Raw genomic sequence first — 27925 nt, 5'->3', positions numbered from 1 at the left:
CCTCTGTCCTTTTATTATGAATCAAAACCTCTGCCCTTTTATTTCCAGATGGCAACTATTTCCCCTTTTCCTATCTGCATTTCCTTTGCACCCTGCCCCTTTGTTTCTTTTCCTGTCTTATTGCTATCTCCTACTGCCTTGCGCTACCATCCTTTTGCTATTTAATCTCTCCTGCCTTCCATCCTATCACACACTTTCCCTTTTGTCTTGTTTTCCCTCTCCTTTTTCATGCCCCCATTTACTTTAACGCCTGTTACATCTATGACATATTCCAGTTCAGACCTGAATCATGACCAGTTTCTCTCTCCACAGCTGACCTGAGTCTCTTCCATCACTCGCTCTTATTTCAGACCTCTGGCACTTAGTATTTTGCGTTTGTTGAGGTGTTCGTCCATTGGTTTTATTTTCCTTGATTTTCCCAACCACAGTGGGCTGGGTGTTGTGGAGTGCCAGAACTTGCTTAGGTCCAGTAATCAGAGAGTTGAACCTACCTCCTGTCTGTCTGGATTGCAGGATAATGACTGACAAATCAAAGAAGTCATGTTACTGTTTTCATCAGGCATGTTTTAGGATGTGTCTCCAGTCAGTGCATGTTGTTGAATTACTGTACAAGCTCCATTTCACCAACCCCTGAGTAGAATCCAGGAAGGTGGAAAGTACAGTCAAGCAAAAACCCTTAATGCTGTGTTGTTCCATAATGATGTTTGGCAATTTTTATTTAACCTTTATACCACTGCTCATTCTGAAGGATTATGGGCTTGCTACATTGGTTGGTATTGACATTCTGCCCAGTCACTATGATAGGAAAAATACCCTTAACATTATAGTACCACTCTTATACAGCATCCATAAGAACTAGGAGCAGGAGTAGGCCATCTGGCCCTCGAGCCTGCTCCGACATTTAATAAGAACATGACTGATCTTTTTGTGGACTCAGCTCCACTTACCCGCCCGCTCACCATAACCCTTAATTCCTTTAATGTTCAAAAATTTATCTACCCTTGCCTCAATGAGGTAGCCCCGATTGCTTCACTGGGCAGGGAATTCCACAGATTCACAACCCTTTGTGAAGAAGTTCCTCCTCAACTCAGTACTAAATCTGTTTCCCCTTATTTTGAGGCTATGCCCCCTGGTTCTAGTTTTACCTGCCAGTGGAAACAACCTCTCTGCTTCTATCTTATCTGTTCCCTTCATAATCTTGAATGTTTCTATAAGACCGTCCCTCACTTCTCTGAATTCCAATGAGTATAACCGCAGTCTACTCAGTCTCACCTCATAAGCCAATCTTCTCAACTCTGGAATCAACCTAGTGAATCTCCTCTGTACTCTCTCCAGTGCCAGTATATCCTTTCCTCAAGTAAGGAGACCAAACTGTACACAATACTCCAGGTGTGGCCTCACCAGCACCTTATACAGCTGCAACATAATCTCGCTGTTTTTAAACTCCATCCCTCTAGCAATGAAGGACAAAATTCCATTTGCCTTCTTAATTACCTGCTACGCCTGCAAGTCAACTCCTTGTGATTCTTGCACAAGGATGTCTTATGTCCCTCTGCACAGCAGCACGTTGCAATTTTTTACCATTTAAATAATAGTCCATTTATTGGACTATTATTTGGTGTAGGTTGCTACTTTTCTATTTTACATCTTTTTTTAAATTCCAATTAATATTTATGGCATCTTGGCTCAGTGCCAGCAGTCTCACATCTTGGGACAGAAGCTCGTGAGTTCAGGCTCTGGTGCAGCATTGGGTGGCACAGTGGTTAGCACCACGGCCTCTCAGTGCCAGGGACCTGGGTTCGATCCCCGGCTTGAGTCACTGTCTTTGCGGAGTTTGCACTTTCTCCCCGTCTCTGCATGGGTCTCTTCAGGATGCTCAGGTTTCCTCTCAGTCCGAAAGATGTGCTGGTTAGGTGCATTGGCCATGCTAAATTCTCCCTCAGTGTACCCGAACAGGCGCAGGAGTGTGGTGACTAGAGGATTTTCAAGATAACTTTATTGCAGTATTAATGTAAGCCTACTTGTGACACTAATTAATAAACTTTGAGACTTTAAACATGTAATCTAAACTGTCACTTAAGTTGGAGAGAGTGCTGTATTTGTCTGAGCCACGTTATTTTAGATAAGATGTTAATCTGAAACACTCCAGTAAATGTGCACGATGCAATGGAACCATTTGAAAATCGCAGCCTTATTTACCTAGCCAGCACTCATCCCTCTCAGCAGCGCGCACAAAAATGTTAACTGATCATTGTCACTGCTCTTTGTACAGCTTCACTGCAAATTGGCTGCCACAGCTCATAAAACAACAGTGCCTGGGTTCAAAAGTAATTATTGGCTATAAGATGTTTTTGCTACTCTGAGATGTATTAAAGGTGCAAAATAAGTGCAAGTAGCCTTTTTATGTAACATTTGTGAAGATTGGTTTTTGAATGATCAAAAACAACTTTTGTTCTTCAGCTTATTGTTTGCCTGTGAAACCAAACATTGGTGTGATCCTCTAATCTGAAGTCTGAATCCGCAGACTGGTGTCTTGATGTTTTTGGAGAATATCCTTGTTTATATAATTGCATGTCTATGGATTGCAACTCAAACTGTAAAATTCACAAATCTATTGCTAAATATTTGAGAGACTTAAGCTGTTCTAATTTTGTCTTGTATAATCATTTCAGGGAGAACATTCTAAAAACTGCTAAAGCTCTGGTGGAAGACACAAAGTTGCTTGTATCTGGAGCTGCCGCGAGCCAAGAGAAGTTAGCACATGCCGCACAGTCCTCCGTTGTCACAATTACTCGACTGGCAGAGGTGGTGAAATTAGGAGCTGCGAGCTTGGGCTCTGATGATCCTGAAACCCAGGTTAAAAGCGTTCAATATATTTTATCCTTTTCTTAACTTTACCCATTGATCTTGAGCTGCAGTGGGCAAATTCCAATTTTCTCTTGCAAAAAAAATTCTTTTAAATTCCCTTCATGGATGCAATTGAAAACCAGTAAAATTACTGGCAAAAACAGGAGGCCAGAATTTAAGCATGCTTGCAACAAGTAAAAACATGGACACATTGTCAGTTTGTGTTGTTGGCAAGGTCAGCATTTGTCGAGCACCCTTAATTGATTTGATTTGATTTATTGTTGTCACTTAGAAAAGTATTGTTTCTAATAGAAAAGTATTATAGTAAGAAGTATTGTTTCTTGCGCGCTATACAGACAACGCATACCATTCGTAGAGAAAGAAACAGTGTAGCAGAATGTAGTGTTATAGTCATAGCTAGAGCATAAAGAAAGATCAACTTAATGCAAGGTAGGTTCATTCAAAAGTCTGACAGCAGCAGGGAAGAAGCTGTTCCAGAATTGGTCGGTACGTGGCCTCAGATTTTTGTATCTTTTTCCTGATGGAAGAAGGTGGAAGAGAGAATGTCTGAGGTGTGTGGGGTCTTTAATTATTCTGGCTGCTTTGCCAAGGCAGCAGGAAGTGTAGACAGACTTGGTGGATGGGAGGATGGTTTGCGTGATGGATTGGGCGACATTTGTGACCTCTTGCTGTTTTGGGCAGAGCAGGAGCCATATCAAGCTGTAATACAACCAGAAAGAATGCTTTCTACGATGCATTGTAAAAGTTGGTGAGAGTCATAGCTGACATGCCAAATTTCCTTAGTCTTCTGAGAAAGTAGAGGCATTGCTGTTCAGATGCTGGTTAATGACCCACCCTCATGAGCTACTGCAGTCTGTGTGAAGTTCTTCCACAGTTCTGTTGGGTAGAGTCTTACAGGAGTTTGACTTCTTCGTACCATATCCAGCAATTCAGCTGAAATCAGCAAGATGAATTATTAACCAAGGCAGTATTTTAAGCATTTGCTCATCTCCAGCTCTGTGCTCTGGCACAGCCATGATTAAAAAATTGACAACGTGTCTATATTTTTACTTGTTGTGCAGGCATACTTACATTTTGGCCTCCTGTCTTTGCAAGTAATTTTGCATGTTTTCAATTGCATAGACCCCAGAATGGTTCCAATTACACTAGCCTGTTGAAATGTTTTTCATAAATTTAAATTATGTGCAGCTTTAATCAGTTAACTTGACTGCTTTGAAACAAGTCATTACAGAAGCCACACGCGTTTTCTGCTTTCCATTGAATCAGTGCATTGAGGGTTCTGACGCTGCTTTCTCAAATTGATCACATTGCAGTATTTTTAAATAAATACCACGTATACTGTAGTATTTTCTTTACTGCTTTATAATCCAGTTTTACGGTGCATAATGAATTTTGTCAATTCAGAGTAATTCTACTGTAATGTTAATTAGCATCCTGATGATGTAACTAGCAATAAAACTGAGTTTTTTATTAAAGCCGGATTTTTTTATGCTGTTGCTCTTGACTGAGTTCATGCTTTAATGTCACTGAAAGAATCATAGAAACCCTGCAGTGCAGAAAATGCCTTGCTTATTGTTGAGAGGAGTCCTGTTAAAGTAAAGTTAAAAGTTATTTAGTAGTCACAAATAAGGCTTACATTAACACTGCAATGAAGTTACTGTGAAATTCCACTCGTCGCCACATTCCGGTGCCTGTTCAGGTCAATGCACCTAACCAACACTTCTTTCAGACTGTGGGAGGAAACCGGAGCATCTGGAGAAAACCTACGCAGACAGTGACCCAAGCTGGGAATTGAACCCAGGCCCCTGGTGCTGTGAGTGAGGCAGCAATGCTAGCCACTGTGCCTCCCATTTTGGAAGTGGTCATCATAAAAAGGCATTTGTTTTGTCATCTGATGTGCTGAAAAGCTTATTTTTTTTTGTACGTAACATTTTTTGATTTTCTTAGGTTGTACTGATTAATGCGGTGAAAGATGTAGCGAAGGCCCTGGGAGATCTTATTAGTGCCACAAAAGGAGCATCAGGGAAGGCTTCGGATGACCCATCCATGTATAATCTCAAGAATGCTGCCAAGGTAACAATGGAATCAATGTCAATGTTCAGCATGATTCACAGCACATAGCAACTGTTTTCCACCTGTGGATATTCCTCCTAAGCCCTGTAACCATTCTTGATCATCAATAGGTATTTAGTACTTTGTTTACCTGATTGTACTTCATGTGTGAACAAGAGGGTATTTGACTAACAGGGTATTGTAGGGAAGCCCTATCATTGTCCTCCCTGTTTACAGACTATATTCTTCCTGCTTTCCAGCTAACTCCCAATAAGGTGCGTTAGTGACCCTGTGAGCAGGTATCAGTCAGTCTGAGCAAACTTGCAGGTGCATAGCATGTTTAACAAAGGAAAAAATACCCCAAGCTACTTTGAGTGGAAGTAGATACTGAATATAAGTGATGTAGTTAGAATAGGCTCCCAAAGGCATTGCTAAATAGGTAAGTTTTGAGGAGATGGAGAGAGGTGGCAGAATTTTAAGAAGAGTTTAATAGGGCAGGAACAGCCAAAGGTTTTATCATCAGTAGGACTTTGGGAGGTGGGGGCAATACCAATGTGCTGCTGTTACAGGACTTGAGATCATAAAGTTGGAAAAGGTCACAATTGGAGCAATACTGTTGAAGGTGTTTGTAGACAATGATGATGACTTCAAAATCCACAGTGCAGTTGGAACAGTAAGTTGATGATTGTTGGGGTGATACGTATGCAGACCTAGCGAGGAACAGACTGAGGACAGTTAAATCTGGAGTTTATGAAAGCACTTGGGAGAGTAATAAGGAGGGTGTGAAGAGAATCCAAGTCTAGAGGGTAAATTAGAGTTTTGGTTATGATGGTAATGATGATGGGGCAGAGACAAAGCTCAAACATAGTGAAGTGGTTGTAGCAGTCAGAATATATCGAATTAGAGATTCAACATTGGTGAGAAGAACACTGATATTACAGACTATAAGAACATAAGAACATAAGAAATAGGAGCAGGAGTAGGCCATCTAGCCCTTCGAGCCTGCCCCGCCATTCAATAAGATCATGGCTGATCTGTTGTGGCTCAGTTCCACTTTCCCGCCCTCTCCCCATAACCCTTAATCCCCTCTCTTATCAAGAACCCATCAACCCGCTTCTTAAAAATATTTAGCGAGGCAGCCTCCACCACTTCAACGGGCAGAGAATTCCAGAGATTCACCACCCTTTGAGTGAAGAAGTTCCTCCTCAACTCCGTTCTAAACCGCCTCCCCTTTATCTTGAGGCTGTGCCCCCTAGTCCTACTGTCTTTTTTGAGCGGGAAGAGTCTCTCCACCTCTATCCTATCCATCCCATTCATCATCTTATACGTCTCAATGAGATCTCCCCTCATTCTTCTAAACTCTAACGAGTACAAGCCTAGTTTATTCAGCCTCTCCTCATAGCTCAAGTGCCTGGGTGAGCAGCTAAGGGTGGTAAAGTCACTAAGTATTCCAAAAACAATGCACGAAGGTAGACAAATATTAATAGTTGCATTTGAGGTGATTTTTATGACATTAATGTTTTTCTAACTTTATGATTTAACAAATTTAATAACATTTAATATTTAATAATTGGTTTTCCAGTTATTAACACTAACAGCACTCGCTGAAAAATCAAAACCTTAGCCGAAATCTTTTCATGAGCAAAACTTTGGATTTTGAGAATGAAAGTCAAGTGTAGCCTTTAGTATTATAATTATTCAGTTATGCAATAAAAAGACTAAATCTGGTGATTTAGTTCTAATATCCAGTGCTTTTGTATCTGGTCAGGTTATGGTGACCAATGTGACCTCACTGCTGAAGACTGTAAAGGCTGTAGAAGATGAAGCTACAAGAGGAACACGAGCTCTAGAAGCCACTATTGAGCACATCCGTCAAGAACTTGCAGTACGTATTTCACCTTCAGCCGTTTTTTTTATGATGGCATCCAAAAGTTTGTTTGTTAGTCACAAGTGGGCTTACATTCACACTGTAATAAAGTTACTGTGAAAATCCCCAAAGTTCTTCCTTGAAACATTTCACAAGTTAAGATTTCAGATTTTTCTACATTTCGTCTCCTCCATATCTTACTAAATCTTCTTGCTGATTTTTGCCATGAGTATTTCTGTATATTGTGACCAAAAAAAACACTCTTCTGTATTGATAGCTATAGAAAACAGAGCAGCAGATATGCCAAGTATTGTGGAACTACTGGTAATCTTTTAGGTGCCTCATCCCTCCAATGCCAAGGAAGAGTCACATTGGAGGTGAAATGTTAACTCTGTTTCTGTCTCCACTGCTGCTGGCAGGCATGCTGAGTTTGTTTTTACTCACGTTTTCTCTGTCTGTCTATCCATTATTCGCTGACTTTTGTTTAGTTATAACTTTTCCATAATTTTTTTTAAGAATTGAAAATTGTGTCCCACTTTGCCTTTGTCTTGATAAGGCTGTGGGGCGGGGAGCAGTTGACCAGCTTAAATCAAGTGCAGGGTATTCTTGGGGAGTATTGTTTGAATATGATGCATAATGTGGGTTGTGTTTCCGAAACCACCTCTTGGCCATCAGTTGCTTGGCTGTTTTGTTTTGTAGGTGAGGGGGCAAAGTTATAAGAACTAGGAGCAGGAGTAGGCCACCTGGACCCTTGAACCAGCTCCGCCGTTCAATAAGATCATGGTTGATCTTTCTGTGGACTTGGCTCCACTTACCTGCCCACTCACCATCCTTTAATGTTCAAAAATTTAAAAACATTCAATGAGGTAGCCTCAACTGCTTCACTAGGCAGGGAATTCCACAGATTCACAATCCTTTGTGTGAAGAAGTTCCTCCTCTACTCAGTCCTAAACCTGCTCCCCCTTATTTTGAGACCATGCCCTCAAGTTCTAGTCTCACCTGCCAGTGGAAACAACCTCCCTGCTTCTATCTTATTTATTTCCTTCATAATCTCATATGTTCCTGCAAGACCTCCCCTCATTCTTCTGAATTCCAATGAGTATGGCCCCAGTCTACTCAGTCTCTCCTCATAAGCCAATCCTCTCATCTCTGGAATCAACCAAGTGAACATCCTCTGCACCCATCCTTTCTCATGTAAGTAGATTAAAACTGTACACAGTATTCCAGGTGTGGCTTCACCAGCACCTTATACAGCTGCAACATAATCTCGCTGTTTTTAAACTCCATCCCTCTAGCAATGAAGGACACAATTTAACTTGTCTTAATTACCTGCTGCACCTGCAGACCAGCTTTTTGTGATTCATGCACAAGGACACCTAGGGGAGTTGGGGAGAAATAAGTTCCATATTTTTAATCTTTTTTCCCCCAATTCTGTCCTGCAGATATTAACTTTGGTTAGGGTAGAAATTATAGATGCCAGCCTCCAAGTGTGCACAAGTGTGAACCACTTGACAGATTAGCCAACTAACAGGCATGAAAGCCAAGTCTGATCTTGTCCTATATGTCAATACAAAGTGAGAATCCTGGCTGATTATCTAACCCTCTCATTCCTCCTGCTGTTCCCCACTCCCCTCACCATGAGGATGATGGTCTAGCTGTGATCTGTCTAACTTGATACTGCAAATCTTGGAATTGCTTAGTGGCAGTGTCAACTAGTCACCTGTACAGTTGAGAAATTGTTGAGCTGACAACAGGAGATATCTATCAACTATTTTCCAGTACAAGCATTGAAACAGCTTAAAGAAAGGTCAAGACTCCGGACTGTGGTTTTTTTTTTGATTAGTTGCTCTATACACATCACTGAACTATTTCCTGAAAGAGTTCACCTGTTTTCACATAGAAACATTAAGCACGTTAAGGATTAGGATAGAACGTTAAGGATAGAGTACTGCCTTTGGAAAATCAATTTGCCTCTGGTTGTTGCCTTTCTGTCCGCCAAGATTGTTTTAGGTCAAGAAAAAGTTTTCCTGTGTTTTAAGAGGAAGGCCTTAAAGGCTGTGAAAAGATCTGGCTTCTGTATATTCTTTGTACCTCTGCGAGAAATAGACAATCCATTCAAAACTGAAATTCTTTTCTGTGTCTCAAGAAACATCGGAGGGCGATAAAGTGTTGCAAAAATATTTCTATGAGCTTACTGTTTTGACTGAAATCCTGTTTTATTCCTTTAGGTATTTTCCTCAGCAGACCCACCACCTAAGACATCGACGCCGGAAGAATTTATCCGGATGACCAAAGGCATTACTATTGCCACTGCTAAAGCTGTAGCAGCAGGAAACTCCTGTCGTCAAGAGGATGTTATTGCTACTGCCAACCTGAGCCGCAAAGCCATTGCGGAGATGCTTCATTCTTGTAAGGTACCTAATAACTAAGACATCAATTGTGAAGTGCCTGTTCAGCGTACACTGAAATGAACCAACAAAAGGATATGGCTGTTTGTGCATTTGGAGAAGCAACCAGGGGAGTGCTCGTTACTCAATATTTTTGCTATTTCTAAAAGGAAAAATGCTTCTGGAGGTTTCTTTGCTTTTTTAATAGGCTCTTTGCAAACCATAGGAGAAAGTATCAGGCCAAGTTGATCTTGAGAGCCCCTTGCAAGCAGTCCAACATCCATTTTGTTGGATTAGTATGCAGATTTCCTCACCTTCACTCGAGTTCCCTGGAATTAGTTGTCTCTATCAGTCAAAAATGAAGCTCCTGGCTGTTTGTGATGCAGCTACAAGGGTTTTCCTTGTAATTGTCATTGGAGCATCAAGGTGGGAAACCTATTCTAGGATTTATACGCCACCACTGCAATTTTTTTATAGGACCGGTATTAAGATAATAAGTTTCTTATCATGCAATTCAGATCAGGCATTCTTCATGTTAAACAAATTAACCATCCCTAATAAACTGAGAGCAAAAATGTCAATAGCTGAATTGTTGGTGACTCCACTATAATAGTGGAAAATATTTGGCTGGTTATGGTCTAGTGGCAAAGTAGAAGTGAGCTATTTGGGTATTGGCCTTTCTGGGATCCACTATTAATTTTAAAACTTAAATATTGTTGAGAGTGAATTTTTTCTCCTCTAACCTGATATAATATTACAATGGTCACAGAGACTGATTTTTAAAAAAAAAATCAAACTTCCCAGTTGATAACTGAAAGCATGGTGTTAAGGTTTAAAAGCCTTTTACTGTAACTGTGCCTGCAAAAATAGTGTTTCATGAACTTTGAACTACAGAGTTAACTTTCCCCTTGTCTTTTTAACAACCATTACTGCATTTTAAGTGTCATTTGGTTTTCCTGGACCCAATCCAAAGTGATTTTCAACTTCTGAAAATTTACTTCTGTTCCTTTCCTTTCCCAGCCTAGTAACTTTCAACCCCATGAACTGTATTTCATAATGAGGTTTTTTTTCCCTGGCAATTCTCCCTATAGCTCAAGCTGGGTGAATCTTCTAGCCTTGTTTCAAATCCTCACAAATTTGGTCTTTTTAAGCACATTTTTCCCCCCTCCCGCCCGCTCCCTGCATTCCTACTTGGTGAACTGTAGAGGCTTTTGCCCTCTAGCTGCTCCCTCTCTACTGGATCCTGATCGACTAACTGGAGATATCTTTGAAACCACTCTCCCCTCAAAGCATATCTGCTTGGCAATGTGAATCACACGGGCCATAGATCCAGTTAGAAATGTGATTAGCTATCCTTTAGATCCCAGCTGTCTCATCTTGAGACTGAATGGATAGTTTATAGCATAATTGTTTACAACCTGATATTCTTTATGAAGTTTGAGACTTCAGACTAAACACTGTTACACACTGGCTACTGCCATTGTCTTCCAAGTGTAAACACCTGCACCTTATAGAATCATAGAATCCTGCTGTGCAGAAGGAGGCCATTCAGCCCATTGAGTCTGCATCAACCACAACCCCACCCAGGCTCTATCCCATAACCCCATGCATTTACTCTAGCTCATCCCCCTGGTACTAAGGGGCAACTTAACATGGCCAATCCATCTAGCCCACATCTTTGGACCTTCTTCCCAGTAAAACAATCTGCCTCTTATTAACCTCTAACAACCCAGGCTTGTTGTCAGGCAGATTTCAGAACTAGTCACATGATCCCCCTCAAGACACTGTCGCAAAACAAAACAATCTTTTAAACCAGACAAGTAGATACAGTTCCCTGGTTGTCTTTCCCTCGTGTAAATGTGTTTTGTCTTGGTTAGTGGTAAAATAGCATTGAAATTAGTAAGGCAAAGGTCTAAACTGCCCAACAGTCTTAGTCGAACAAAGGAATGCTGTGATGAAGATGTTTCCCATCTCTGAACTAGAATTAAGTGAGTGAAAATATCTAGATAGAAGCAAACAGTTTTCTGGTAAATGCATATGGTTCTCTTTCAAAATTCAAATTTCTCCCACTTTCAGCATGTATTCCTACCCAGTTTTGTTTTTACTGATTTTCTTCCAACTTGATAAAGGACGCGATTTCATGAAATCATCCATTTTATAGTCTGGTGGCATTTTGTTCCCTGTCTTTTAGCTGGAAGTATCTAGCAAACTCTGCTAGACCTTTTTCCACACATTCCTGGGATGTGAGCATCTCTGGTGAGGCCACTGTTATTGTCCATCCCTAATTTCCCTTGGGAAAGTGCTGATAAGCTGTCATCTTGCACCACTACAGTCCATGTGTTGTAGGTCCATTCACAGTGCTGTTAGGAAGGGAAGTCCAGGATTTTGACCCAGTGACCATAGAGGAATGGCGAACTAGGCCCAGATCAGGATGATATTGTTTGGCGGGGAATTTGCAGATGATTACCATCATGCATCTGCCGTGCTTGTTCTTTTAGATGGTGGATATTGCAGTTTTGGAAATCATAGAATCACTACAGTACACAAGGAGGCCATTTGACCCATTGAGTCTGTACTGACTATGTTCTACCAGGCTTTATTCCTGTAACCCCACACATTTACGCTGCTAATCTCCTTGATAGTAGGATCAATTTGGCATGGCCAATCAATCTAACCCACACACCTTTTGACTGTGGGAGGAAACTGGAGCACCTGGAAAAAATTCACGTGGAAGTGTAAACTCCATGCAGGCAGTGACCCGAGGCCAGAATTGAACCCTGGTCCCTGGCGCTGTGAGGCAGCAGTGCTAACCATAGCTCGGCACAACATCGAGGGCTGAAGGGCCTGTATTGTGCTGTACTGTTCTATGTTCTAACCACTGTACCACGGTACCATTTAGTCTTGTCAAAGGAGCCTGGAACATTATCTTCCCCATTTTTAACAATGATGGGGAGCCAATTGGAGACTATAACCCGTCAAACAGAATAATTGCAGACGCTTCTAATCTTCATAATGATTTTTCATGTCAGAGATTAAGTAAGACAAGTTTGTGGGAGGTGGTGCTTGTACAAGCTGAAAAAAAAGAACTGATAGAAGGCTGAGAGCAAAGCCAGATAACTAACAATGTTTTATTGAATGTTTTTATAGCAAGCAGCTTATCACCCAGAAGTGTCCAGCGATGTTCGTACCCGAGCTCTTCGTTTTGGCAAAGAGTGTTCTGAGGGTTACCTGGCTCTACTGGAACATGTACTTATTGTAAGTTTCATGTGATTAAACTGTTTTCTCATCAGCTAGTTCTATTCTTTATGCTTATAATGTGCAAAACAAAATTTTTAATTAATTTTAGCTGTTTTTGTTGAAAAGGCACTTTCATAGAATCGAATCATAAAATCTCTACAGTGCAGAAGGTGGTCATTTGGCCCATTGGGTCTTCAACTCTCCAACAGAGCATCTTACCCACCATCATTTTCAGCACCTCTATTAAATTTCCCCTTCATCACCTTGACTCCAAGGAGAACAATCCCAAATTCTCTCATTTCTCCAAATAACTGAAGTTGCTCATCCCTGGAGCAAATCTGGAAAATCTTTTCTGCTGTCCTCTCCACAGCCTTAACATTAATTCAGGGAATTGTAGAATCCTTACAGTATAGGAGGAGGCCATTTGGCTCATAAAGCCTGTACTGACAGCAATCCCATCCAGGCCCTATCCCCATAACTGCAAATATTTACCCTGTTAGTCCCCCTGACACCAAGGAACAATTTAGCATGGCCAATCCACCCAACCCCCATATCTTTGAACTGTGGGAAGAAACCCATGCAAACACTGGGAGAACATGCAAACTCCACACAGGCAGCCACCCAATTCAGCAAGCAAGCTTTAATATATACATTCTTTCCTTATTCTGTCAATTATCTCCTTCCCTTCTCGCTGAAGGCAGTGATCGTTTGGGTCTGTGGGCGTTAGTCACTCTTTTGCATTCAACTGTCTATTTCTAAGTGTAGACAATGAGTGGTGATGGGTATTTCCAACTATAGTTTAAACCACAACTAAGTTCAGTCTGAATTTTAGCTGACATCCGTATTTCTTTCAAGGTTTGCTACATCCTGATCAGGAAGGGGTGATCCTGGCTAATTTTTATCATTCTCTGAGCCAATGCTGCCTGCCAATTGTAGTCCCCCTGCACAGTTTGAGTATTTCAATCTGTCACGATTTGGGAATTGAACCTGAAATGAGTTTTTTCTTGGAGATGTTGCTTTGTCCTGTTATATTTTGTTGAATTACCTCTGTCTCTTTTCCTTCCACATTCCATACTTATTCCTTCACTTTATTTCAAAGCCGGTGAGTAGCCCGAGTCACAGCAGCATTAGTAGCCTGGCTGTGCTTGAATGTTATGCATGGGTTTGTCCAAATATAGAGAATTTGAGAAGTGATTTGGAATGAATCGTTCCTCCAGGCAGAGCTGCAGCTGCTTGTGATGTACTGCAGAGCTACTGACTTCCAGTGTTGCCAAATATGTGCAAATTCATGTTTCTTGTACCACCCTGTATTGGTCATGCAGAGATTCTAATGTGAACCCCTCTTGGAAAACTAATAACCACTTGCCCCTTACACAGCCTTGATTAAACTGGCCACTTATAATGGTGGGAGGGCCTGATATAATCTGTACCAGAGGACAGTGAATTCAAAGAGAAAGTAGGCGAACAGAGAAAAAAAACAATGCAGTAACATTTTAAGTTTGTTTTTTTTTATTTGCTCAGTGGGTATGTTAGTCTGTTGGGATCCTCCTAATAAACTTGTTGTGAATTGAATCATTTTTCTAGAATCCGACTGGATAGCTCAAAATTAGGTTAAAGCTATTGTGAAACTGATCGCAGACCTAAACTTTAAACTGTTCATTTAGGTATGTCTAAAAATGATTGTATGATATGACTAATAATCTCAACTCCGAGCTATCAATGCCCCTGAAATCATTGGTTAAAGAAATTCAACCAAAAGACACTATATCTGATTGTCTTTTTCAGAAATGTGACTGACCTGCAAGTTATGTGCTGGAGCCATGACTGAATTATGTAAAAGTGAAAAATGGCCTTAATTAGCCATGTTTGGGTTTTGATTCTGTTGTTTTGAAGAAGTCAAGAGGCCCACATGCCAAGTTGCAGCAGCGTAGCCAGGAAAAGATACATTACATGAGCATATTATGTCATTTACCTCCTCTGAAGTAGGTCTTAATTTCAGTGGTGAAATAATCCCTCTTCTTTCTCCCCACAAGTCATGTGGTGATATATTTGTAAGCCCATCTGTGTGGACTTTTCTGCCTTAGTTTATTGAATGGGAGTGCGATATCTTACAGCATGTTTGTGTTCTGATCTCAAACCAATTGCATGTGCTGAATTTCTCATGTATTGCCATTTTTGCTGTGTTTGAGGGATTTGTTCTTCAGTTTCTAGGAACATCAGAATAGAAATAGACCATTTTGCTCCTCGAGCTTTGTACCTTCATTCAATGAATCCGTGGCTGATCTGCGACCTAACTCAGTAAACCTTTCTTGTTCTGTTTAGCAAATACAATAATTGGGAAACAATGGAGACTAATGTAATGAAATTGTAAAATAGCAGGTGGTGTAGACTTGTTGGATGAGAGTTCTTGCATCGCTTAGTCAACTCTTGATTTCAGCTGGGCTACCTAGGATGGTGATATTGCCATAGCAACCACATAGCTGGTTGATGTGAGGATAAGAGTTCATCTGCTATTAGGGCAAAAGCTTAGTGGGAGTTAAATGAAAGTATAAAGGAGCCTTGGGGATCAAGTACAGCGGTGATCAAGAGTCGGTTAGATGTGATATTGGAGGAGCACTTTCTTTACATTTAGGCAACGTATTTACCTTTGCTTGCCAGTGACTCCCAGAGCTAATTTTACGAAGTTGAGCCCAAAAAGGTGCTGGCTGCCCTAGCGAACCAGTGGGTCTAAAATCTGTTTCAAATATGATTGACTAGTGAGGCAGGTGGAAAAGTTCTTTGATTTGATTTATTATTGTCACATGTATTATTTATACAATGAAAAGTATTGTTTCTTGCGCGCTATGCAAAGCATACTTCTTATAGAGAAGGAAATGAGAGAGTGCAGAATGTAGTGTTACAGTCCTAGCTAGGGTGCAGAGAAAGATCAACTTAATGCAAGGTAGGTCCATTCAAAAGTCTGATGGCACCAGGGAAGAAGCTGTTCTTGAGTCAGTTGGTACATGACCTCAGACCTTTGTATCTTTTTCCTGATGGAAGAAGGTGAAAGGGAGTATTTCTGGGGTGTGAGGGGTCATTAATTATGCTGGCTGGCTAGGAGTCTGCAATTCCTGCGCTCCGTTTTGGGACACAAGCTGTTGTTGCACAATGCAATTTCAAGGCAATTGTGTTGCCATCATGATCCTGCCTCACAAACTAATGGTTGTTGAATTACTTATTCTCCCCCTGTTGTTCAGTATTTTTTTTTGATCTCCTTTCCAGATTCTTCAGAAGCCATCAACAGATCTCAAACAACAGCTGGCAGCGTATTCGAAACGTGTGGCTGGTTCTGTCACAGAGCTCATCCAGGCTGCAGAGGCCATGAAAGGTAAGAAAACCTTCTGCATCTTAGTTAAATTATTTGAGCTACAGAATCATTGTTAATGTGTGTAAAGAAAAGATTTTTTAAGAGAAAATGTTTTAAAGAGAAATAGCTTTGGATGAAATGCATGACCAAGGATTATGTCTTAGATTGTTTCATGTTGGGCTCTAATGTGCTGCGATATGACCTGGGTATGAAAAGCAGTTGAGAAGAAAATTCTCATGAACCGTTTCAAGAATGATCAAATTTTGTAGCTCAATAGTTTAATATTTGCATTTTACTGTCAAGGACAACTGGAGCTACCCTCAGGAACTGTGTCTTACTATGTGCTGCTGCCTGGAGTCTAGGAATGTCCCATATTGGAAATTTTATTTTGTGCCGAGTTAGTCAGTCAATCTTGGCTAAGCTGATGACATCACTGGCCTGCCTCTTTGTGGGCCAGGGATTGTTTTGGAGAGAAGGAAAAGGACATCAGTGATTCTACTGATCATTTACCCAGTTACTCACCTGCTCCTGCCAAGTGCATCTTTATCTCTTGCATTAATAATTCTGAAAAAGAGTCACGTTGGACTCAAAATGTCAACTCTGCTTTTCTCTCCACAAATGCTACCAGACCTGCTGAGTTTTTCCAGAGTTCCAAGTTTTTATTTCTGATTACCAGCATCTGCAGTAGTTTGTTTTTGTATTTATCTCTTGCACTTCCAGGTCAGTTAGTTCAGTTGGCTGGATGACTGGTTTGTGATGCAGAGCAACACCAACAGTGTGGGTACAATTTCTGTAATGGTTATTCATGAAGGCCCCGTTGTCTTAACCTTGCCTCTTACCTGAGGTGTGGTGACCCTCAGGTTAATTCATCATAGTCAGCTCTCCCCGTCAAAGGGGCAAATAGCCTATGGTCTTCTGGGACTATGGCAATTTTTACCTTGCCTTTACGTTTCCTGTTCACACATAGGGAATTGATAAAGAAAGAGAAAAGATGCAAAGAGGTAAAAGAAAATTGGGAGAACAATAAACACAATAAGAGTAAAAACTTCTGACTTCAAAGAATCAAGACTCAAAGCAATAGGGAAAAATTGGATAAATTATTAAACTTGATAGTTAAAACTTAAATAATTGGGATAGTCTCAAGAAATTGAGAGTGTTGTAGAATTTATGTATAAATTGGTCTGCTGATCCCCTGTTCAGGAAATCTCTTCAGTTGCACTTGTATTTGAACAAGTAAACTAAATGAATCAATCTCTATCAACTTTAATTTCAGCTCATGAGAAGGATTTTTTTTATTTGCAGACTAGAACTAAGGGGGCTGGCCTCAAAATGAGGAGCAGATTTAGGACTGAGTTGAGGAGGAACTTCTTCACACAAAGGGTTGTGAATCTGTGGAGTTCCCAGTGAAGCAGTTGAGGCTACCTCACTGAATGTTTTTAAGGCAAGGATAGATAAATTTTTTGGACAGTAAAGGAATTAAGGGTTATAGCAAGCGGGCAGGTAAGTGGAGCTGAGTCCACAAAAAGATCAGCCATGATTTTATTGAATGGTGGAGCAGGCTTGAGGGGCCAGATGGCCTACTCCTACTCCTCATTCTTATGTTCTTATGTAGACTAAGTAGACTCATACATCAGGCATTTGTATTGGCGAAATTAAAGAATTGTGTTGGGTATGCTCCAAAGTAACAAAATTAACAGTTGCGTGTAGCAGCTAAAAACCACATAGGAAGGAAATTTATACAACAGAAATTCTTTTGGACTGAATTAGTGTAATAAATTAAAAGGCTGATAATTTGATGTTGCCCCACAGACAGCTTTCCCAGATACACCAGCGTATGATTTATAATGATGTCGTCATGTTCCAGACCTACATGTCGAACTGACTTCTTTATATGGAATTTTTCTGTGAATTGTTTGCAGCCACAAAACACTGGAGGAAACTATGTGCTGAGGTTGATAATGTGCTGGAGGTTTCATTTAGTTGTGGATTGTGGCAGTTCTATGTTGAGTTTTCTATGATTCATGTTAACCTGTTACATTCTGGCGATTTATGTTCTATTCGATCTTTTTTTAAAAAATAATTGATTTTAAAAATGCAGCCTTTTCACTGCTGTAATTAGCTGACAATAATATTGGAATTATTAGAAATCTAATTTAAAATAATAAGTTGGGTGAACTTTCTCAGGACATACACTGCCAAGAACAAAACGGCTTCTATTTTAGGCTCCAAATTCTGTCTTTTTTAAAAGCTGAGCCAGGTATAACATGGGTTTATTCAAGCTTCTTGCTACAATGTGAGGTATGCATTGTCTCTGAGCAAAAAATGAGCAAGCAGGTCTCATCAGCGCCTTCCATCTGTACGCTCAGGTTCTCGATGCATTTCTATATTTTCTTTCCCTCTCCATTCCTGGCTGCTTCCAATTTAAATTGCTAACCACTAATGAAGACTAATTGGATAGTTCTATCAAAGAACCCTTAAAGGCATGATGGAGTGAAAAACCTCCTTTTGTGATCATTGTAAGAGAATTGCAGGACACTAGGGCTGGAACTCTGCAATTTAACAGTTGTTGTGGAACTAGCCAGAGACACTGGGGCCAAATCTCCATTCACAGCAGCAGGACCAGAGAATCCCAAACAAGCTCAGAGAATTCTGGCCTACGTTAAATTTGGATTGTGATAAAGGCTTTGTTAACCCCACTGCCCAGTAGGTCTCTGACTACAAGTATGAGCAGTAGTGCACATCAGGAAAAGGTTTATTTATTAGTCACATTAACACTGCAATGAAGTTACTGTGAAATTCCCCTAGTTGCCACACTCTGGCACCTGTTTGGGTCAAGAAATAAATTGGAACATTAGAACGCATGGAGATGCTGAAAACTTAATAGCAAGTTGAGAACAGAGAGTAATTATCCACTTTCTTAAACTGTACAACCTACGTTCTTCACAATACTTTAGTTCCTGTCCTCAATTCAATAGGCGTGCATATACACAGCTGATAGTCAACAAGAATATGCATTTATATAATAAATGTAGAACATGGCCCATAATGTTTCACTTAAGTATAGTTGGGCAAAAATTGAGTCATGATCTGGCCTTCATTTCTGGCATCATACCTTCGCTGATGTCCAGTGTCTTGGGTCACCCATGTCTCTGGGGCATTAGTTTCACAACAACAGTCAGGACATAATGTATTAGTTTAAATGGCTATTACGTTTTCTTGGATAAAATTTCTTTATTGACAAGCGGTTACTTGGTCCAGTCATATTTATTGCAAGTAACAAGAAAATATTCAAGGAAATGCTGTCAGTTGATTAGTTTCTTACACAAGTCCTTCCCTTCATTCTTTAGGCACAGAATGGGTGAATCCTGAAGATCCAACAGTTATTGCTGAGAATGAGTTGCTGAGAGCTGCTGCAGCTATTGAGGCAGCCGCCAAGAAACTGGAACAACTGAAACCCAGAGCAAAACCCAAGGTGAAAAGCTGCAGCATACCATTTCCTGGTCTCAAAACTAGCACAACAAACATTCAATCATTTGTTCTTTAAACAAATTGCTTTTTCTAGTAACTTTCTTCTCAAAAATCACATAGTTGGGCCTTCCTAATGATTGAATGGGTTTGTACAGCTGGATAAATTCAGTTTGTTTTCCAAATGTGGTGTTAGTTGACTTCAGTGGGAGGGGTGTTAAGAGTTGACCTTGATGCCTTAGCATTATCCAGTATCTGTAGCTCGCTGTAAGTGTGTGGATATCAGGAGAAGACTGGATTGGATCTGATGCTCCCTGTAACCAGAGAACCTATTTGCCATTGCTGTGGATACTTACACATTTGCCACAACACTGGGTGTAGTACTACATGGTGACCGACCTGTGCAAGAGGATCTTTACGCCTACGAATGTGAACCCTTTTGAAGGGAAGGGAATGAGTGAGGGGAAAGTATCAAAAATGCAGTAGACTAACAACTTAGCAATTGTAACGGTTATGTTCTGGACAGGCATCTATTAGTGAGTACCCTGGTTACTGTACTACATGTAGAAGGTACTGTTGGCTCATTCTTGTTCTGATGAAACATATGATGAATTGACCAGACTGGGAAGGAGGTTAATTAATTCAATCTGTCATATTTTGCCCTTCTCCTCCTCCTCCTCCTCACCCCTCCACATCAACCTATTACATAATACTACTCAGCAAAGAGGTTTGCGAGCCAAACTATTTCATTGCTGCTCGCATATGTTTATGGGTTGGGAAGGAAATGGGCTAAGAGTTGAATTTCAATAATAAAATTTGATAGTTTGGGTCAACTAATTATAAATTGCACAACTCTTGTAGCCCTTGATACTGTAGCAGTTTGAAAATTTAACTGTTGCAATGTGTCATTGTCTCACCAGTTTCCTTCCCTTAACTTTCTTGCCCTGAAGGTAGCCAGTGATTTTGGGGGTACATTTCAATAGCTGACTGTGACTATCTGCTCCCTTACCTAGCTGGTTTGGATTGGACGTGAGCCAAAAGAAAAGGGGACATGTTCTCTCTCTGTCTGATCCCAAAAACCTAACTGTTTTAATTTGTAAACCTCCATTGTGTTGGTAGAACGTTTGGTTGTGCAATTCATCACAGATGACCTCAATCCTACCCTTGTCCATGCATGAGTGCTTTTGACATGGAAAAGGAAACGTAGGCCAATTTCCCTAGTATTGGCCTGATTGAGATGACGTAATTCAACAGAGATGGGTTTGGATTCAGAATCTTCCCAATCTCTAATTCCATGTGGCTTTCTTATAATGATAGAGTAAATGGGGAAACTTAACTGTTATTACACCAGATTTATAAACCACTACTTCACCCCGAGTGTTGCAAAGCTCAAAATATTCACTCTGCATACACCCAACATTTGGGAGGTATAAAATCTGTCAATGTACTGTTGGGTGCTTTTTCATAGTTTAAATGTAAATGAAAATTTCACAAATCCATCATTACACTTTGCTGCTGTACTTTTACATCAAAAATATGCAAACCTGCAACTCTTGTTACTTTGATATCACAGAAGCTTTTTAGTTTAATTTATATGAATTCTGGTGTGAATACTCTGACATGAACATTACTCTAGATACAATATATAGTAGTGGAATTTGATGAACAGTAATTACAGTATAAGTATAGTATAAACTATAATGAATATTTTGTGATTAGAAGTATTCACAATGCAAATATTGTTACAAGCGACTGTCTGATATGTTTGCTATATTAAGTTGTTAGCTAAAACTCAACTATATATCAAACATATTTGTACAGTTTCTTGACTTTACAGCATTCTAAGTGGTTTATAAAAAAAAAAGTTTCATAGAATATCTATGCAATTCATTTTTTAATAGAGTTTTTGTAGAGTTCTGCATCTAATATATTTTGTGGTATTTGATGCAACGTATTCCATCCAGCACTTTTGTTTACACATTGTCCAAAGCTCTTCAGTTTATTTGTCATAACTTCACTAAATTCCTCAGTTATCCTTGAATTCATACTGAATTTATTGGAGTGCTTTTATGGCAGTATATTTCTAATTAGCATTTTACCTTTTCAAAACCGTTTTCATTCGCATATAATTTTTTAAAAAATTTTTCTTTTAAACAGCAAGCAGATGAAAGCCTTAACTTTGAAGAACAGATCCTGGAGGCAGCCAAATCAATCGCTGCAGCAACCAGTGCCCTTGTGAAAGCTGCCTCCGCAGCTCAGAGAGAACTTGTGGCTCAAGGCAAGGTAAGCAGCAGTAATTTGGTATCAATTATTTCATACATTCTCCGGAATGCATTGGAGCCCACTTTCAAGTTGATTTGACCATGCCTATGAGTATTCGAAAAAATGTAATGGCACAAGAATGAAGGCAAAATTTTGTCTGTGTAAATTCTTTCCACATTCTTCAGGAAAGTGCATGCAAGAATTCTCAATATTACACAACCCAGTGTAATTTCATGTGTAAAAAATAGTTTTATTTCAACACTTATTGTTAGGATTAACCCATCTTGGAATTTGTTTTCCGTTCAATAAGTGACCATTATAATACTAAATGCCAATCTTGCTTTCTGTTCTTCCACTCTGTTTAAAAAGACTATTCATTTAAATCTGTTTGCCTGAATATATTGCTTAATTGTAGCATGGTAATTTCTAAATAAAAGTGAACTCTGCACTGTAAACATTCAGGTTTGTTTTTCACCGTAGGTTGGAGCTGTACCAGCAAATGCAGTGGATGATGGCCAGTGGTCCCAAGGGCTCATTTCAGCAGTGAGTATATTGTTAAAATGTGTCTTCTCTAACGCCCAAAAATAACAACTTGAAGATCTGACTATCTGAGTTTCATGGAACAGTGAGAGAATTTTCAAGCAATACTTAAATTAATGTTACTGGAGTTTTTTTTTAAATAGTCATTTGATTTAAATCAAATCATGCAAATTATGTTAAGCAAAGGGTTACTTCTGTTAATTCTCGAACCAGCTACTTTACTGTTTCTGCTCTAGACTGCAAGGTAAATAAAAAATACTTGTTTTTCCAGGCTCGAATGGTTGCTGCTGCTACAAGTAGTTTGTGTGAAGCAGCCAATGCTGCAGTTCAGGGTCACGCCAGTGAAGAGAAGCTGATCTCTTCGGCCAAACAGGTGGCAGCATCCACAGCTCAACTGTTAGTGGCCTGCAAGGTGAAAGCAGATCAGGATTCGGAAGCTATGAGGAGACTCCAGGTATGTCGTGTGTGAATTATCTTGTGTTTGCTGATTTTTTTTTTAAAGAGGTCAGTTTGTTCTTTTTCCATTTTAAATTCAATCATACCTACAAAAGTAAGCAGAGCATGCAAATACATATACACACATTTTCCTCTTTCTCCCTTATCATGAAGGAAGAGCAAAGACTCTGATAATACTCCTCTACACTGCTGACATGATTAGATTTGGTTACTGTGCATGCAATAATTTTTTTAAAATTAAATTGTCTTTATAATTTTTGTAAGTGTGCCAGAAACTTTCTCAACCTGTGGTTGGATGGATATTGCCACAGGGATTGTAATATGTCACAAGAGACCACTTTGTTCTCGCATCATTCTGAAGATTAGTTTGCTAAGTCACTACCACTGTCAACAAATCGTGACAGGGTATACTTCTAATCGGGCGATCAGAATGGGAGCTTGTTAGACTTGATTGGGGATATTTGGTCACTTTCCACTTGCAGGTGAAAAGGAAAGATGGAGGAGGCATGACACAGCTCGAGTTTTAAAAGTCTACGTTTATAACTTGAAGTGAGATCTACAGTGTGTTGTCTTGCAAGAGAATGATAGATTGTGCAGAATTTCAGTAAACCATATAGGTAGCTGGTTCCTAACCTATTAATAATTATGGATCAGCTTTCATCACATTGTAACAGAAACGTTTTGGTACAACTTCATTCAAATACGTATTTATTTTAGATGTCTAGCAAAAAGACATTGATTATTAGATACTTAATGACTATTGGTGGCCTTGCCAATTTGTTTATTTTTCTCTCTTGTAATTTGAAATCCTAAGATTTGATTTTCTGTATCTCCTTGGGTAGATTTATGTTAGAATATAAACAATGAGCTTATGCAATTGAATTATTGTCTACGTTTAAATAATCATATCTCTCCTTTCAATCTTTCATTTAGTCTTATGTCTTTTCTTTTGTTGATCATTTTGCTCCTGAAACACTCCATCAATCTATCTTTGATTTAATCAAGCCGGAAAAACCGTCCGTTTGAAGTTTGATCTATTGTGTACTTTATTGTTGCAATGTTCTAATTTTTGCTTTGAAATGTTGTAAAGGAATGCACAGCACTGTCTGCTCAGATTTAGCCTGGTGTTACCTAATGACTGAAATGGAGTATTATATTAATGGCAAAATGCATATTACCCTTTTGGGGCAAAAGTCTGATTCTCTACAGTTGGTCAGGGTTTACTTCCAGCTTAATATATAGCCCCTGGATTTAAATAGTAATATTTTATACTTTGGAGGCATCACATTTTGGAAGGATACTAGGAATAGTTTGCTAAATATGTAACTAGTAAAATATATAGTGAATCAATTCAACTTTTTTGAATGTGTCAATTTTAAGCAAGTCTCCTATTGAACAGTTCTGTTCTTAATATTTAGCATTTAGGAGAATCTTTGTACAATCTGTCATATCTCCGAATCAGGATTAATTATTTCTCCAGTGCAAGGATTTACTGTATTTTGTTCATTGTGGTTCTAAAAATAAATGGGGAGGCAATGGCGTAGTGGTATAATCGCTAAACTATTAATCCAGAAACTCAACTAATGTTCTGGGGACCCAGGTTCGAATGTCACCACGGCAGTTGATGGAATTTGAATTCAAAAAAAAAATCTGGAATTAAGAGTCTACTGATGACCGTAAAATCATTGTCAATTGTCGAAAAACCCATTTGGTTCACTAATGTCCTTTTAGAGAAAGAAATCTGCTGTTCTTATCTGGTCTGGTCTACGTGTGACTCCAGAGCCACAATGATGTGGTTGACTCTGAACTGCCCTCGGGCAACTAGGGATGAGCAATAAATGCTGGCCAAAAAAAAATCCAACTGTTTTATAAACTAAGTTCCATGTATTGTAGAGTATTAGTGATTTAACCTACAGTGGGAGATTCTAAGCGAACCATTGGCTCTTTAATGCTTGTTTCACAATGTTCTTTATGAATAGCCTGATTTAAAGTTCTGAGGCTATGTTTTCTTGTACTGCAAGGTTTCCCCTCACCCCATGTGGTGTGATGCCGAATTATTCAGACCAGAGGGGTCCCAATCTGATCTGTGCTGCGTTAGGGAATCTCAACATGAAAGATGGGAGGGCATACTGAAGTTAGCCTCAATGTCCTTGGCTAGTGACTAATATTTTCTAAGCTTCCTGTTTCTGATTAATGACTTATCAATTTGTTGACTCACCCCTTTGTCGGAATGGACTGTTGGCAACAATTGTCTGGATTAATACACAATAAGTGGCTACTTGAATGGCGGGCACTAAGAACAATGGGACTAGTTTGCAACTGCAGCAAGGTATAAGAATATACTCTTGCATTCGTCGTCAACTTTGGGACAGGGAGGTAGAGAATTTCAGTAATCCGACATGCAAGTGATTTTCAAATTGTCATTTTTTTCACATGATGCTGTCAAGGACTTGGAAACTTTCAGTTTGTTTAGTTTTGGAGAGTTTCCTGTAGATACTGCACATTTACTACAATGATCTGAATTAACAGGTTATGCTGTGACAATACGGACACGTGGAGGAAAGAGCAATAAAGTTCTGAAATTGTACTTTAAACTGGACAAGTGGAAGAATCCTGACAGAAACTGCATCTCCTTTTATCATCTAGAGCTGTCTTTGTGGGCTGATTCACCTATAATAACATCACAGCATCCCTTCACCAATTCATTTCCATAAGAGTTTATGTAATTTAACATTACTTTTCTGTTATATTGCCTATTTTTGCCATTTACTTTATGGAACCTGATGCAGTATAGAATAATTGAGGCCACCACAGGTGATCTTCTATAACATTGCATTCCCAGTAGTTTTAGTGCAACAGTTTATTTTGCCCAATTGCATTTATTATTCAGGAAGAAGGCTTTATTGTGGAACTCCATCAGTTAGAAATCCTTTCATTGCTGTTCCCAGCATGTGGACGAGATCTCATGCTAGCATTTTCATTTTGAGCTATTACTTAGACTCTACTTTTTTTTACAGACTGCAGGTAATGCTGTGAAGAGAGCATCTGATAACCTTGTGAAGGCTGCACAGAAGGCTGCTGCATTCAATGAGCAAGAAGAGGAGAATGTTGTTGTCAAGAGTAAGATGGTTGGTGGCATTGCACAGGTGAGTGAATGGATTAAGTTGGGTGTGGCAGTGGCTGTGTTACTGGATTAGTAAAAACCAATTGAACTTCCTCGGAATTAAATTCTATTCAATAAAATCTGAAAGTATGATATGACCATTAAGCTGTCGGACTGTCACAACTGGTTCACCAGTGTCCTTTAGGAAAGGAAATCTGGTCTCCTCACTCAGAGGCTTATATGCGGCTCTTTGTATGTCAACATTGTTGACTGACTCTTAACTGCCCACTGAAGTGGCATAGTAATGACTATGTTGCATCACCATTTTGTCAGAGAGATGGACAATAAATGCCATCCTTGTCCGGGACGTTCACATTCTGAAAATGAGTAATGCAACAATTGCGCCACTGTAGGAATTTGCTAAGACATCTAATTCCTTCAGGTAACTAGAACACCTGTTTCTTTCTTTAATAGATCATCGCAGCCCAGGAAGAAATGCTGCGAAAAGAGAGAGAACTCGAAGATGCCCGTAAGAAGCTAGCACAAATCCGGCAACAACAGTACAAGTTCCTTCCATCAGAACTTTGTGACAAAGATGAAAATTAACTGTAATCTACTTAAAACAGCTAACAGCTGGTCTTGGCCAGGCATCTAGTTTAACAAACAGTTAGAGTTCTGATCCAGATCAAATGAATGTTTGGCCAGATTTATTTTTAAGAGTTCATGCAATAGTTTCTTTTGTAATTTCGCGATCTGTATGGTTACGGTGCAATAGGCGATCCACTTGCTATATTTTTCTGCATCCTATAAATAATCGTTCTGCACATGCTCAATCATGTTTAACATGTTATATTTGCTCTTAAGCACAGAATGGAGCGATTAATGTCCGCATGTGCGTACGCACTGGTATGAGAAATGAAATGTACGGTTGCAGTATTGATACAAATGTGCTGTAAAGCCTATGTATGATATCTTTTTTAAGTTTATGGAGTGAAAAGGTATATTTGATTATTCCAAAGATGTTGCACAACTGTGCGTCCCAATAGTGAATGGTATGGAGCCCGTGTAAACACGGAGTTAAAAGGGCGACTTAAACAATACGTCACATTCATGATTCATAGTGACTAAACGATACATATCATAAAAATTCCATAATGGAAAAATGCTCCCTATTATAGTAGTGTTGCCTTAAATCAGGTCAGAAATGCTGTATTTTGGGGGAAATTAATGTTACTCTCTATCTTTCTGTTTTTTAACCAGATGTACATGAATAAGACAGTATTTCAGCTGGGTGCCTTACAATCAGGTGCTTGTTAATCTGCTTTTGGCCTTTAAGGTTGCTGTGTTTCCAGTAAAGATTGGAATATCTTTCTTATCGAAGAGTTCCAAGTTCAAAATGTGGCGAGCGCCACAAATTTACTTTGTTTTGAAGATATTGTAAGGTGTTGCCTAAAATTGAATTAATGCCACACAGTAACTTTTAACAACTACAACACAGAACTGCAAGCTCAGTGGGGCATGTTTAACAGCTTGACAAAAAAAAGTATGTGCTTCTGCATTTAATTACTTTTAATTACTTTCACTCAACTAGCTTTGGGTTCTTGGTCTCCTCTTGCGTAAACCTTCACGTTCTCTTGTTTTGGCACAACACATTCAAATACTTTTATTTGTAATTTAAATAGGTGAACTACTTAATTACAATAACATAGGCCTGTTTATGCACTTATCAGTTGTGCACATATTTGCTGTTAGAAATTTGTTTTTGTAATTAAGTTTACATGCTGCATTAATGGGAATTTTAGGCAATTGTGTGTAATGTTTCTATTTGTTACTGGTAACACACATTAGGTCTCTCCAGAATTCTTAAATGCTGAGTCTACTTCTATTTTGCAGAGCTGCCTCATGTTCACATTTACCTTGCAAATATAACTTGTTACTTATTCTCCATTGCCTTTAAATATTACTTTATTTTGATACCATATGCTTCTAATAACATTTGATGAACACCAACTTTCCAGTACAATTTGGATGGCGACTTGTGTTTTTATTTTACAATTTATTTGGTTAATAAAGTTGGTTTTCACTATAACTTGGACTTTGTGCGATTTCAACTTCCTATTTTACCACTTTGGGAGTGAATCATTATGGGAGCACAGCACTAAGGTCTATTTATGTATAAAATCAAAGAGCGCCTAATGCAATTTTAAATTGTATTCCCTTCCATTAAGCAATGCTTGTAATTCAGTCCGTTTTGAAGTTTGTTTTCCAAACGTCGCTGGATTCCGGGGAAGTGCCGGAAGATTGGAAAACGGCTAATGTTACGCCATTGTTTAAGAAAGGTG

At 39.4% G+C, this 27925-nt stretch overlaps 1 protein-coding gene across 4 annotated transcripts in view; it reads left to right on the top strand.

Moving 5' to 3' along the window:
• Nucleotides 1-27672, top strand: part of LOC145357408 (talin-1) — a 251244-nt gene extending 223572 nt beyond the window's left edge. For all 4 annotated transcript variants that reach the window (XM_080210771.1, XM_080211034.1, XM_080210857.1 and 1 more), the window contains 12 exons: nucleotides 2673-2856; nucleotides 4816-4941; nucleotides 6689-6805; nucleotides 9016-9201; nucleotides 12322-12429; nucleotides 15673-15778; nucleotides 19105-19229; nucleotides 21380-21505; nucleotides 21965-22027; nucleotides 22296-22478; nucleotides 25498-25626; nucleotides 26058-27672. In XM_080210771.1, coding sequence (XP_080066897.1) covers nucleotides 2673-2856; nucleotides 4816-4941; nucleotides 6689-6805; nucleotides 9016-9201; nucleotides 12322-12429; nucleotides 15673-15778; nucleotides 19105-19229; nucleotides 21380-21505; nucleotides 21965-22027; nucleotides 22296-22478; nucleotides 25498-25626; nucleotides 26058-26189 — 1585 coding nt within the window. In that variant the 3' untranslated portion in view covers nucleotides 26190-27672. The remainder of the gene's footprint in view (nucleotides 1-2672; nucleotides 2857-4815; nucleotides 4942-6688; nucleotides 6806-9015; nucleotides 9202-12321; nucleotides 12430-15672; nucleotides 15779-19104; nucleotides 19230-21379; nucleotides 21506-21964; nucleotides 22028-22295; nucleotides 22479-25497; nucleotides 25627-26057) is intronic.
• The last annotated feature ends 253 nt before the right edge of the window (nucleotides 27673-27925 follow it).

This window comes from Carcharhinus amblyrhynchos, chromosome 1 (genome assembly GCF_965287045.1).
Source record: "Carcharhinus amblyrhynchos chromosome 1, sCarAmb.v2.hapA, whole genome shotgun sequence".
NCBI classification, from domain to species: Eukaryota; Metazoa; Chordata; class Chondrichthyes; order Carcharhiniformes; family Carcharhinidae; genus Carcharhinus; species Carcharhinus amblyrhynchos.
This window is presented reverse-complemented; position numbering and strand designations above follow the sequence as displayed.